We start from the raw sequence: 14,230 nt of genomic DNA on the forward strand, positions 1-14,230 counted from the left end.
CCGAAAGGGAAAAACTCCAAATAATTATGATATAATTTATTAGTATAAGGGGTCAATTAATATAAATAGATTCAAACCGGCAAGTACACCGGATATCGATTAAACCGTTTTAAACCACTGCAGTGCCAAAAACGTCTTTATATTTGCCACCCTCCTCAGGCGATAGTCGATTTATTTTTTCTTACGGCGATGACTAAAAGTAGGCCTGGGAATCCGAACCGAACCGATTTGTCCGAACCGAACGGAACCGAGATTTGGACAAATCGGTTCGGTTCATACTAATTGATCATAACCGGTTCGAACCGAACAGTTAACGGAAAAGAAGAAAACCCTAACCTAATATTTTTGTCTAGCCGTCATTCTTCTCACCTTCTTCCTCGTTTGAGTCATTTTATTGCTTTATTATTTTTTTCTTCTGGGCAACCACGATTCTTCTTCTTCCTCATATCTTTTTTTTCTTCTTCTACTTCAGTTCATCATCATTATCTTCTCCTTACTCTTTCATTCATCATCCACTCATCGTTATCATCACCTTCTTCTTCCTAATCCTCTTCCATCTACCATTATCTTCTCTTTCTTCATCATTATCATCACCATCTTCTTTCGATTTATGTCTTTTATTATCATAATCATCATCAATTCATCATCTTCTTCGCCTTTCAGATCGATACTAGGAGCTCCATCGTTCAGATCTCACCGCCCGTTGTGTGATTCTTCGTTTTCTTGATGTTTTTATTTTTTTTTAAGAGTTTTTTTTACCGAAATAACCGAGTTTTTTTTACCGAACCGAACCGAACCGAACCGAACCGAACCGAACCGAAGTCATTTTCGGTTAGTTTCGGAAGAGTATTCATTTTTCGAATTAACCGAAAAACCGAGAAACCGAAACCGAAACACCCGAAAAAACCGAAGTCGCAGGCCTAACTAAAAGACTAAACCTCGCCGTAAGCATAAGGGGTTAGATCTCTTCTTCTGTTACGAATTGTCGATTTTATAATTTTCTCTCCGATCCTCCGACTTGTTTGCTCCAAATCTCTCTTTCCATAGATCATAGGCGAGCTTAACTTCACACGACGGTAGATCAGAATCGGTACTCGCGCTGAAGGTTCCATCGCCACCACGTAAGTTCACTTGTCTAACTCTAAACCATATCTCTAAGCTTTTGGGCTTTTCCATTGGCAATTCTAGGGTTCTTCGCTAAGTCTATATATATACTTTGTTAATCTAGGGTTTTCAGTAGCTTGTGTTAGTCGGGCGACGAATTCTTCATGATTCCGATTACTCCGGTCGTATTACAGGGTTCCGTTTGTATCTGTGCATTGTCCTTAGGAGGGGGTATTGGATGAGAGAATTTGATAGAATAGAATATAATGGAATTGAAGACATAAGCTATAGATTTTAGAGTATTGCAAAAGATTTTTAACAGAATGGAACAGAATATCAATTCTTATATTTCAATTAAAAAGCCACGACGAAAAGAACATATTAATTCTTCAATAATTTATCTTTCGTTCCCACTAAGCGAATGTTGGAGAGTTGACAAACCAATGCAAGCTTTTGATAATTACCCAGAAATTTGAAGAACACAACTCACACGAAACTGTATCAGATCTTGAAATTTCACTCAAACCAAAACCCCACACATTATCTAATAAACCAATAATCAAAACCACACATTGGCTATCAACGACATAAGTCGTAAATCTAACATGGATTAGAGATGAGATCTCATCATAATAAGCTTGTGGATTAAAAACAATTTGTGATCAGTTCAGTTCTAATGTGTGCACATCCCACACACCACGTATCAAAGTGACAAAGATTCTCACGTAACGTTCAAAGGTGTAGAGACCCAGACCTAGATTTGGAAAAAAAAAAAACAGAGTTCAAGGCTGGAACGAGATGATAGAGTTCAATGTTGTCCACGATATTTTTTTCTATCCAAATCTCACCCCAAAACCTCAGAATCTTTTCTTTACATTTTACGCATAGTTTTCTATTAAATTCTCGATAATTCATGTTGTTATAAAATTTTACAAAACATTCAATAACACTTGATTTTAATAGAATTAAGAAATTAACAATTTCAATAACACTGGAATTCAAATTATTTTAAAAGAATGTTTAAATATACTTCGTTGAATAACACATGAATTTAAAAGAATCTATAAAATGTTGTTTTGAATAACAGCAGAATTCAACTTTCTTTTAATTTCTCTCATATTCTTTTGTCCAATACCCCCTCCTAAAAGTAATCTTCTTTAGTCTTATGAACTTTACTGGTATTTGATTTTATGAGATACATACTCTAGTCGTTTACTAATTAGACCATGTCCAACCCAAGTATGTTAAGCTATTTCTTAGGAATAAAGTACCAAAAAATAAATCAATAATCATAATTAGTGTAAGAAATGTCTCTTGCTAACAGTTTTTGTGTGTGTTTCTTATTGAAACGTGTTTAATTGTGACTGGCTTGAGTTTGGGAAAAAAAAACCCATGAAAGACTTGCAAACAAATAAAAACACTCATATCTCTCTCTCGTTCTCTTGTCGAAACAACGATCACTCTCTCGATATCTCTCTCACTCTCTTCTCGTCGCCGATGGGCAAACTAAAGAACACAGAATCGAGAAACAGATAGGTACGACCGTACGATTCTTTGAATCGATCGTTTGATTTCGTTTGTTTTTTTAATTAGGGATTTGAAAATTATTTTTTGTATTTTGTTGATAAAAAATCTGGGTTTGCTACGATGGCTTCATTCGTTTTATTTTGTTGATAGATCTCTTTCCTAGTACAGATAATTAATGCTTCTGCTATTAGCTCAATCATCTGTCATTATTAGTGAATTGATTATGAATGGAAGAAAGATCTGTTATTTGATTTTGTTTAGTTTAATTTTCTTCACTTGTGAACTGTTGTATGTATTTGGTTTCCCCCTAGCTTTTTTTTTTAAATCTCGTTAGAGTTTAGCTAACTAATAAATTGATTATGAATCGGTTGTGTGTGGTATGATATAGAGTTCATCTATTCAGTTTCTGTACTTTGAGTTCTTACTTCAGTTTCTGTTTAATGTAACCGGTTTCAATGTTTGCTTCAGCTTCTTGTTCTGTTCTTGTTTGAGTTTGTGTTCTGTTCTTCTTTGAATATGTTCTTCTTTGAGGTTCTGTTATGCTCTTCTTTGAGTTTGAGTTTGAGTTTGGTTTTGAGTTATGTTCTTGTTTGGTTTCTGTCTTTGAATTGCTGTTCTTCTTTCAGTTTCTGTTCTACACCAACAAGCCGAGAGCAACACCCACAAGCCGAGATCACCAACAACACCAACTCTATGGTCTGTGTCATTTCTTGTATATCAAGTTTGTATAAAACAAGTTTTTCAAAAATAATCTTAAGAACTTTAATTTAGAACTCTACCATTGGAGGCATATATTTATTTTCATTTTCAAAAAAGTTTTAACTTCAAAACTTGTACTTTTTTTACTACAATAATGCTAAGAAATTTTGTTTACAATTTTAGCATTGGACATGCTCTTACGCAGTTACATTGGAGACTCTTCTTCTATTCAATCCTTGAGGTAAAACTAACTAACTCCTCTGCTGAAACTTCCTTCTCAATTGGATTGTTATGAAACGGCCCATCTAAGGCCCATTTATCAGCGGTGTTAATTGTTTTTTTTTGTTTGTTACGGTGCTCTTTCCCGTACCATAACATATCCCCACTCTTAACTCCGTCGTCGTCCCGCCGGTTTCACAGCTTGGTCGCCGCCATCTCCTCTTGATGTTATATTTTACGTGGTTCGCACCACTATAAGCCACGTGTATATGTCGTCAGTTCCTCAGAGAACACTCTTCGCTTTCTCTCTCAACATCTCTTCTCCTACCTCCTCGCTTCTCCGATCATCTTCTTCTCCTTACCTTACCTTTGCTCGTTCTCTTAACAGTTTCTCTCTCTCAGATATGCCTAAGAAGCAGGTTCGTATACCGATTGCCTAAAATTTTTATCGAAAAATCTGCACTTTCTGGGATTTGATTGCTTTGTAGACAATGTATTAGTTTGTGGTTCAGTAATATATATGACTTTGGATTTTTGATTATCTGGAAACAAGGCTGAGTTTGTATCTTAAAAATTTGGAACTTTATATGTCTTCAAGTCTTGGTTTGTGAGAGTTTATTGTTGCTTTTGGGTGTATCCAATACAGGACTTGACTATTTCTATGTTATTCCTTGTTGGCAGAAAAAGAGAAGCCACGCAGAGCATAAGTGGCAATTAAAAACGGAGATGGATGCTCCATCTAAATCCAGTGATCATTCGGTATCTGTTGTTGCAGAAGCAGTAAACAATCAATTTGGTGGGTTGAGTCTTGGGGAAAGCAACACTAAGGTTCCAGTCTTACCAAGTCAAAGTGCAAGCAACAAAAGTGTTCAAAATCTAGTGTGGAAGCCTAAGTCATGTGGAACAGTTAGTGGATCATCATCGGCAATACAAGTTGGTAAAACGTCAGCTGTCTCACAGACATGTTTTTCGGGAAATCCAAAAGCTGGTCTTAATCTAAGCAATTTTTGCGGAGGTAAATTCTTGGAAAATTTTACAGTGGACAAATCGACTTACTGTCATGCTCAGATCAGAGCCACTTTCTATCCAAAATTTGAGAACGAAAAGACTGACCAAGAGGTACACTTTATAGTGCCCTTTCTGTGACTGCTTCTTGTTTGTAGCACTTATTGTTAGTTAGCTTTATTTACGCCTATCTTGATTTACAGATAAGAACAAGAATGATTGAGATGGTATCTAAAGGATTGGCAACACTGGAGGTATCAACAACACCCTATATTTAAACATCTTTATTGACACTCTGAAGTTTTTAACTGTCTACAAACCTGTTGTAATGCACCTTTTACAGGTATCTCAAAAGCATTCAGGCTCTCTCTTTATGTATGCCGGTCACAATGGGGGAGCATATGCAAAGAACAGCTTTGGTAATATGTAAGCTCATTTAATCTTAGCTTAAGTCATTCTTTCCTTAATTATTGATCAGTTCTTCACAAAGAATCTTAGAAAAAAACCCAATCAATAAACCCAAACTCAAGCTTTAGATTTGGTTTACGCTTTTCATTCATCTTTACTTAGAACATAGATTACTTTTTCATTTAAGTTTCATAGTTAGTCGTCCACCGAAATATCTTATATTTTCTCTTTTTGAAGTTTTGTTTGTTCGCTGATGGTATTCATGCTGCGTTTATGGATAAAGATTCCATACCACATAAAAGGTGTACTACAGATATATTTTGAAAACATTGTTAATGAAGAAAAATGCATTTTACTACTATTTTTCATTTATGATGTTATGTAAATCTTTATGGTGTTTGCAAACTGAGATAGCGGCCAAACGGTTTTATCATATGCTAACCCAATATTTCATTTGCAGTTATACTGCGGTTGGTGTTTTTGTTCTTTCACGAATGTTCAGGGAGGCTTGGGGAACTAAGGCTCCAGAGAAAGAGGCAGAGTTTAATGATTTTCTTGAGGTATATCGTGGACAGAACTTTACAGCCCAAATTCTCAATTGCCCGAGGCTTAATCAATTGCTCATAAGAAGTCATTTTCACCCAGGAAAATCGCATGTGCATATCTATGGAACTGGTAACTGCTGTTCTTGGAGATCATGGCCAACGCCCACTGGATGATTATGGTGAGGTTTTTTGTATTTATGATGTTCCTTAATTGTGAAAGTCAAATAAGTCTGCTAAAGATGTTCTGTTCAAAAAAAATGTTGATTCACATCTTGCAGTGGTAGTGACGGCCGTTACCGAGTTAGGTAATAGTAAGCCCAAGTTCTATTCAACTTCTGAACTTATTGCTTTTTGCCGGAAATGGCGTCTACCAACAAATCACGTGTGGCTGTTTTCCACAAGGTAACTTAATCACTTTCTATTCATTGCAACAATTACTTCTAGCTAATATTCCGTTCCAAGAAATTTGAGTTTCTCTTGATGAAGTTTTGATATCTCGGGATAATATTGGTTCTTTAGTTTGAAAGACACATTTGCATAACTATACTGTAAGAATGTGCTGATAGTATCTGGTCAATACATTTACCGGTCTAAAATCCATCAACCTTTATAGATTTATTGACCCTAAGAGGAAATAGATGCTGATATGTTTTGGATGCACACTATCCCTAGCTTTTTTTTATTAGATGCTTGTTGTCGGGATAATTGAAATTTTAATAATGGTGGTTTCATGTATTTTGTTAAAAAATTTATGAAGGAGATCAGTGACCTCTTTTTTCGCTGCATTTGATGCACTCTGTGAAGAAGGGATAGCAACCTCAGTCTGTAAGGCTCTTGATGAAGTAGCTGATATTTCGGTTCCAGGTAATGCTTTTTTTTTGGTATTCCCTTCTGTTATTTGGAGAATTCATATTAGTTTTTTAAGGAATTCAACTTGATGAAATACATTGGACGAATATTTTTTGGATGAAAATAAGCAGGCTCAAAGGACCATGTTAAGGTGCAGGGTGAGATATTAGAGGGTCTTGTTGCGCGTATCGTGAGCAGTCAGAGTGCCAGAGAAATGGAAAATGTCATGAAAGATCATCCTCCACCACCCTGTGATGGAGGTGCACCATCTTATCATTGTTTAATATTTACAGTTTTCATGATAATCCTCTCTATCAAGTCCATGTAAACTTTTAAAATTATATTCCCTGGCTTTTAATATTTCAGCCAATCTTGATCTGGGACTCAGTCTAAGAGATATATGTGCTTCCCATAGATCTAATGAGAAACAGGTCTAAAAGAAATTTTTAAATTTGACTAGCTTTGATAAGTGGGATCCTTATGCTACCATCTCTTGATAAAGATTTATCATTCTAGAGGGTCCTTATTCATTGTTTGTTGTGCTGTAGCAAATGAGAGCACTTTTAAGCAGTGTTGGGCCAAGTTTTTGCCCCAGTGACTTGGATTGGTTTGGAGATGAATCTCATCCGAAAAATGCTGACAAATCTGTTATAACAAAATTCCTGCAATCTCAGCCTGTAGATTATTCAACTAGTAAATTACAGGTAACTTGAGATCTATGTCTTTGTTGATTTCGAATCGCTGAAGTGTTCATATATATTTTCACTTGAAGAGTTCTTTCATGTGGTTAATATTTACGAATTTATTTGTGTGCTTTTGAGTTTTGATGAGAAGCTGATTTTTTTTTTTTTTAAATAGGAAATGGTACGCTTGATGAAGGAAAAGCGTCTTCCAGTCGCATTCAAGTGTTACCATAATTTTCATAGAGCTAACGACATTTCGTCTGACAACCTATTCTATAAATTAGTTGTCCATGTGCACAGCGATTCAGGATTTAGGCGTTACCAAAAAGAGATGAGGTTATCCTTAAAGACATCTCTAGTTGCTTATGTCTTTCAGTTTTATCAAACAAAGAATGTATTGATTTTGTTCACTGAATAATATTAATTACTGTGTTTCAGGCACACACCTAGTTTGTGGCCTTTATATCGAGGTAAGTATTAGTTTCTTATTCTTTAGCTTTCCTCTAAAATTCCATGACTAGGCACCAATTCTGATTCATTTGCTAGAGTTCAATAATTTTGGCATTTCGTTTCTACTTTCCACAGTTGCTACTTGCTAGTCTCTGTGAAATATAACTTTGTTGGATGTTTCAGATTTACTTGCTAGCCTACATAGTTATCAGTAAACAAAGACTTATTGGACAATTGAAAACTCTGCTCTATAGACCATTGCCATAGTTTAACTGTATTAGTTAGTGATCTTTGTTTTTCTTTTCAGGTTTCTTTGTTGATATTAATTTGTTCAAGTCAAATAAAGGGAACGATCTGATGGCTCTTAAAAGCATTGATAATGCGGTCAAAGATGCCAGTGAAAATGATGGTCAACGAGGAAATGATGGTTTGGCTGATGATGATGCTAACTTAATGATCAAGTTGAAGTTTCTTACATACAAGGTATTTTTCGTCTGGCTAGAGGGATTTGTGTGATTTGCTGCAATTTCCTACATCTTTTACTGCATTAGTATCCTGATGTTGGACATATCTTCAATTTTTTTACAGTTGAGAACCTTTTTGATCCGTAATGGCCTATCAGTTCTATTTAAAGAGGGGCCAGCAGCTTACAAGACCTACTACCTCAGGTGAGCTGCTCTCTCCCTATGAATTTATATAGAGAATGATGTGTCAAATGTTATAGTGATGTTTTTGGTAATCCGGATTTTGGTTAGCTTGCATTGCAATGTAAACAAAAGGGGCCATGGTCATTATGTTTTTTATTATTCATGAGCTGACGTGATCAAGCTTTAGTTGGAGTTTTTCTTCTAATATTATTGATGTTTATGCATCCAGGCAAATGAAAATTTGGGGTACGTCAGATGGAAAGCAGAAAGAAATTTGCAAGATGCTTGATGAATGGTACCAGAATCACACTAACTCTACACATGTAGACTAAGCTTATATAGTTTTGTCAATAACTTATTCCTGAGAAAATCTGTAACCTATTGCCTAGATGCTGCCTCTTGTCTAATATTTTCTCAGCTTTTTGAATCTCGATTAGCATTTCTTCTTCTTGTCACAATGTTTAGGGCTGCTTACATAAGAAGAAAGTGTGGGAATGATCAGCTATCTTCATCAACATACTTAAGTGAAGCTGAGCCATTCCTGGAACAGTACGCGAAACAAAGCCCAAGAAATCAGATTTTGATTGGGTCTGCTGGGAACCTAGTGAGAACTGAGGACTTCTTGGCCATTGTTGACGGTGATCTAGATGAAGAAGGCGATATTGTGAAGGAAGGAGTAACACCAGCTACTCCTGAGCCAGCTGTGAATCAAGCTGTCCACAAGGATGAGGGGTTAATTGTATTCTTTCCAGGTATTCCATTTGCATTGTTTATATATTATCTCATGTATTCTTAGTGGTTGTTTTACTTTTATTTTTGTGGAAATATTTTGTATTGAACTTATTATGGTAGTCAGTAGTAGCTTCAATAGATTATAGATAATTGTTTTAGTAATCCAGATGATAAGAAATTAGTCATAGATGACGTCTTTTTTTTTTTACTTCTGACCAGAAATGGGAGAATGGGAATGGTGGTATAGTTTCTATATGTCGCTTGATTTAATATATCCTTTAATCTGTTTTCTTCTGATTTTTACAATTTTAATGTGTTCTCAGGGATTCCTGGTTGTGCTAAATCTGCACTTTGCAAGGAGTTATTAAACTCCCCAGGAGGCTTTGGAGATGATCGGCCAGTGCACACCCTGATGGGTGATCTTGTCAAAGGTATTTTAAAGTGTAGGGATTTCTTTTTGGTGCTCTGGTCTCTCACTTTTAGTATGCCATCTCATGCAATGATTTACATACTGGGCAGGAAAATATTGGCCAAAGGTTGCTGATGAACGTCGTAAAAAACCACAATCGATTATGTTAGCTGATAAAAATGCCCCAAATGAAGATGTCTGGAGACAGGTAATTATATGTGTGCTTGGTTTACCGGAGACAATATGACTACTTGTAACCTGCCTTTAATAAATATATATGTGCATAGCTTGTATTGTTAAAGCTTTGTTAGTCGCTGACCTGATATAATTCCACTATTATTCTTGTATTGCCCTATTAGATCGAAGACATGTGTCGGAGAACTAGGGCTTCTGCAGTTCCAATCGTTGCTGAATCTGAAGGTATGTAATTATGATTCATCCTTTGCTGTATTTCATTCACCTTGTGGGCTGTTTAAATATGGGCATATTAAGGTACTCAATTTTCTTGCAAAAGGGTATAGTTAGAAGTTTATACTTTTTGCAATTACTGCCTCATCTCATCCTCTGTACTATTTGTGATCTTTTGCGTGATATATCCTTTTGGCCCTCTATGACCGCACAGGAACCGATACAAATCCATACTCACTTGATGCCTTGGCTGTTTTCATATTCCGTGTACTTCAACGAGTTAACCATCCGGTATACAGTTGCATCTTATATACAGTATCTTCAACTGCATCATCCAACTTTCATCACAATCCTAAACTTCTTAACAAATTATCGTTCCATTCAAATGCAATGTATATTGTTAGGGAAAGCTCGACAAGGCATCTATAAATGCAGGCTATGTGCTATTGATGTTTTATCACCTTTATGAGGGAAAGGTACTATCACATACACCACAACTTTCCTTTAAGTATATCTATGATTTGATCTCACTTTTAACTGAACAGTCTTTTACTTTCAGAACCGTAAGGAATTTGAGAGTGAATTAATTGAGCGTTTTGGCTCCCTCGTCAAGATGCCACTGTTGAAAATAGATAGGTATATGGTGAAATCGCATGAGACCTAGTAAACTCGAACTTGGCACAGCTACAAATTGCAATTTCGTATATATTTGGTAAACCACGTAATTGACTTCTCTTTGCGCACATACAGGAATCCTATTCCTGATCCTGTCAAATCAGTTCTTGAGGAGGGCATAGATTTGTTCAGTCTCCACAGTAGAAGACATGGGAGGTGGGTAGACAACACCACTATTTTAGACGAAAAGATGAATTATGTTAAACTGAAGTATTTTATGCCAAAACTTGTTCATCATGTTATATTCTAAACAACAGCGTATGTCCTAACAGTAACAAATGGTAGGCAATAGCAACAAATTAGCAAAAACTAACGAGGAAGACATCAAAAACCTACTTGTATCATGTTACTGGAAAAATCCTACACACGAGTATGCTCACAGACGTTTTTATTTCCTGTTCTGAAGTTCTCTACTTCATCTCTTCTGATCTAGCTTCAGTTTGGTTGCTTTTGACCTGTTTCCCTTCTGATTTTTCTTGCTGTAGACTCGAGTCAACGAAAGGAACATATGCAGCAGAATGGACCAAATGGGAGAAACAACTACGAGATACTTTAGTTGCAAATTCTGAATATCTCAACTATATTCAGGTAAAAGATACTTTGTCATTTAGGGTTCATGAAAAGCTACAAAGCCATGCTATAGTATTTTAGCTGCTTCGATATTCTTCAGCACATGATAAAATATCACAAGAAGAAGGGATGAGCATAACTGCATATAATGTCTTTGTTTTCTGGTTTGCAACTTTCAGGTTCCATTTGAGTCTGCAGTTCATCAAGTGCGGGAAGAGCTCATAAGAATCGCAAAGGGTGAATACAAACCTCCAAGTTCAGAGAAAACAAAACATGGGTCTATTGTTTTCGCTGCCATCAACTTGCCTGCTACTCAAGTTCATAGTCTTCTTGAAACGGTAACCAATCAATTCTTAAACTACCGTAAAAAAAAGAAAAAAAGAATAAGAATCTTATTTCATATTTGAGATTATTGAGACACGAGCTCTGAAAACCGTCAATAACTAAAGGCTGAAATATCATAAACTTAAATCTGATTTGTCAAGGAGTGAGCACACATCATTATTTCCTTTTATCTTATGCATTTACTCACGGTTATGTATGGACTTTGTTGCTAACAGTGTTTTTTCTTACCAGTTGGCCGCAGCACACCCAACAGTGAGATCTTTTCTAGAGGGAAAGGAAAAGAGAATACAGGAAAAGCTTGAACGGTGTCACGTGACGCTTGCCCACAAGAGAAGCCACGGTGTAGCAGCTGTAGCCAGCTATGGCCAACACTTGAACAGAGAGGTACCTATAGAGCTCACAGAGTTCATCTACAACGACAAGATGGCTGCTCTAACTGCCCATGTCGGATCTGTGGACGGGGAGACCATAATCTCCAAGAACGAATGGCCGCATGTTACCTTGTGGACTGCGGAAGGCGTTACTGCGAAAGAGGCCAACACATTACCTCAGCTGTACTTAGAAGGAAAGGCGAGCTGCTTGGTGATAGATCCTCCAGTCTCAGTTTCAGGTCCTCTGGAGTTTTTCTGAAAAAACTTTAACATGGAAGTTGCTCTCTCTTCAGTTGCTTGTGGAATGGAAATACAGATTAGTTTTGTTAATTGTTATAATAAACTGTTTCCATTGTCATAAGATTTTGAGGTTAATATATGTTAATTATGTATTTGGTGTTGAATAAATAATGGTGTAGGTGCTTCTCCAGTATCTGGATTCATTGAGATATCAAATACTCAAGAGAACATTGTCATATTGGGTGACGATGAAACTAATATTGCCACACGATTGAATTTGCTATACAATCAATGAATATGTTGGGACTAGAACTTATATTTCAAGAATAACCTCAATTAAAAGGTGTATTAATGATAGTGATTTTTGGTTTATTAGCCTACACTAAGGATGTCTTATGGTTAAACTGAATTCCACTTTTGGATCGAACACACTAGAATTCAAATTAACTTGACTATGAAGTTTTGTAACATTAACCGTCACCGACCCAAAAGGCCGAAGAAGAGAATAGTCAGCGGAAAAGGGGCATAATTGTAATTTGACTACAAATTGTTAAACCCTATGTTTCGACGCTATAAATAAAGTCATATCCCGTCACATAGCTCAATACTCTTAATCACCCTAGCCGCTACACACTTTTCTTGCGATTATCTCTTGAGGTAAGCGTCTCCGAACGCATCTACAAATCTGTTTCTTGTGCTGATCTTCCCTGAAGCTGTTTTGATCATTCTCGTTTGTCTGTTGTTACATGTATCTCTACGACCCCATCCTTATTTCTGATCTGTGATTTTAGGTTTTATCGATGTCTGAAATCAATGTTTTCGAGCGCAATCGTAATTGTTATTTTTTGTTCTTGACACTTGATTTTATAAACAAAATTCCCGATCATCATGTATATCAGGCTAATTGGATCTGATTGAACTAGTTATGTTCTTAGGTTGTATGTGATTGTTATAGTCGATTTGTCTTGTGATTTGTAATTTTGGAGAAGCATAACAAATCCATTGCTTCCTTCTTGAAATTAAGTAAATGGAAACTCTCGGATTTGTTTGCTATAGAACTCCTAAATTACTGATTTGTGTGAATAAAGCTCGCTTAGCTCAGTTGATAGAGCACCACATCTTTTTGTGGTAGAAATCGGTTCAACTCCGATAGCGGCTTTTTACTTTTATTATTGTTTTGTTGAGAAACATTAGTTTCATATTGATTATATATATCTCAACTGTGTATTTGATTATATATACGTTTTATTCTTCTTCTTCTTCTTCGATCCGTTCATAGTTTATATTGTTCCTGAATTTGATGATCGTTTTAATAGTATCGTTTAGTTTCGTTGTTTCCTTGGCCTAAACCTTCTGTATTGATGAAATCAACGTCTTATTGTGTAATTGAATTAATTATTTTTTTGGCTGTATTTGTTTCTTACAGTTCTTGTTCTAATCGGTCGATCTGGTTCCGTGAATTGTTAATTGGATCTGAGTGAACTAGTTATGTTCTTAGGATGTATGTGATTGTTATAGTCGATTTGTCTTGTGATCGGTAATTTTGGAGAAGCATAACAAATCCATTGCTTCCTTCTTGAAATAAAGTAAATTGAAACTCTCGGATTTGTTTGCTATAGAACTCCTGAGTTGCTGATTTGTGCGAATTAAGCTCGCTTAGCTCAGTTGATAGAGCACCACATTTTTTGTGGTAGAAATCGGTTCAACTCCGATAGCGGCTTTTTACTTTTATTATTGTTTTGTTAGAGAAACATTAGTTTCATATTGATTATATATATCTCAAGTGTTTATTTGATTGATTCTATATGATTGATCTCTTTTTCTGCAGATTCTTTTTGACAAGCTACCATGGGTAAAGAGAAGTTTCACATCAACATTGTGGTCATTGGCCATGTCGATTCTGGAAAGTCAACCACCACTGGTCACTTGATCTACAAGTTGGGAGGTATTGACAAGCGTGTCATTGAGAGGTTCGAGAAGGAGGCTGCTGAGATGAACAAGAGGTCCTTCAAATACGCATGGGTCTTGGACAAACTTAAGGCTGAGAGAGAGCGTGGTATCACCATTGACATTGCCCTCTGGAAGTTTGAGACCACCAAGTACTACTGCACTGTCATTGATGCTCCTGGTCATCGTGATTTCATCAAGAACATGATTACTGGTACCTCCCAGGCTGATTGTGCCGTCCTTATCATTGACTCCACCACTGGTGGTTTCGAGGCTGGTATCTCCAAGGATGGTCAGACCCGTGAGCACGCTCTCCTTGCTTTCACCCTTGGTGTCAAGCAGATGATCTGCTGTTGTAACAAGGTAACCAAATCTTTTTTTATATCCGACTAAACCG

The 14,230-nt window shown here is 36.4% G+C and overlaps 2 protein-coding genes across 7 annotated transcripts in view; both read left to right on the top strand.

Annotated features, from left to right (window-relative positions):
* The first annotated feature begins 359 nt into the window (after positions 1-359).
* LOC17898233 (tRNA ligase 1) lies at positions 360-12,038 on the top strand. Of its 6 annotated transcripts, none has more exons than XM_023788984.1 (32): positions 365-957; positions 1,048-1,121; positions 1,229-2,640; positions 3,258-3,327; positions 3,514-3,571; positions 3,751-3,968; positions 4,231-4,668; positions 4,758-4,808; positions 4,898-4,980; positions 5,423-5,522; positions 5,608-5,686; positions 5,786-5,909; positions 6,265-6,371; positions 6,488-6,616; positions 6,723-6,787; positions 6,905-7,060; positions 7,215-7,375; positions 7,478-7,509; positions 7,797-7,972; positions 8,078-8,157; positions 8,366-8,431; positions 8,602-8,888; positions 9,192-9,299; positions 9,388-9,485; positions 9,637-9,697; positions 9,900-9,976; positions 10,090-10,161; positions 10,245-10,321; positions 10,436-10,516; positions 10,846-10,948; positions 11,110-11,268; positions 11,507-12,038. In XM_023788984.1, the coding sequence occupies exons 6-32, from the start codon at positions 3,819-3,821 to the stop codon at positions 11,903-11,905; spliced, it is 3,519 nt and encodes a 1,172-aa protein (XP_023644752.1). In that variant the 5' UTR covers positions 365-957; positions 1,048-1,121; positions 1,229-2,640; positions 3,258-3,327; positions 3,514-3,571; positions 3,751-3,818; the 3' UTR covers positions 11,906-12,038. The 6 variants fall into 6 exon arrangements, 5 of the variants coding, with proteins under 5 accessions (XP_023644752.1, XP_023644753.1, XP_006303142.1 ...); XM_023788985.1 differs by having other exon boundaries at positions 365-944; XR_002835336.1 differs by lacking the exons at positions 11,110-11,268; positions 11,507-12,038 and adding an exon at positions 10,633-10,730 and having other exon boundaries at positions 360-957; positions 10,846-10,927.
* Positions 12,039-12,459: 421 nt separating this feature from the next.
* Positions 12,460-14,230, top strand: part of LOC17898788 (elongation factor 1-alpha 1) — a 2,720-nt gene continuing 949 nt past the window's right edge. The window contains exons 1-2 of the mRNA XM_006307668.2: positions 12,460-12,543; positions 13,715-14,211. Coding sequence (XP_006307730.2) covers positions 13,735-14,211 — 477 coding nt within the window. The 5' untranslated portion in view covers positions 12,460-12,543; positions 13,715-13,734. The remainder of the gene's footprint in view (positions 12,544-13,714; positions 14,212-14,230) is intronic.

This window comes from Capsella rubella, unplaced genomic scaffold (genome assembly GCF_000375325.1).
Source record: "Capsella rubella cultivar Monte Gargano unplaced genomic scaffold, Caprub1_0 scaffold_1, whole genome shotgun sequence".
In the NCBI taxonomy this organism is placed as follows: Eukaryota; Viridiplantae; Streptophyta; class Magnoliopsida; order Brassicales; family Brassicaceae; genus Capsella; species Capsella rubella.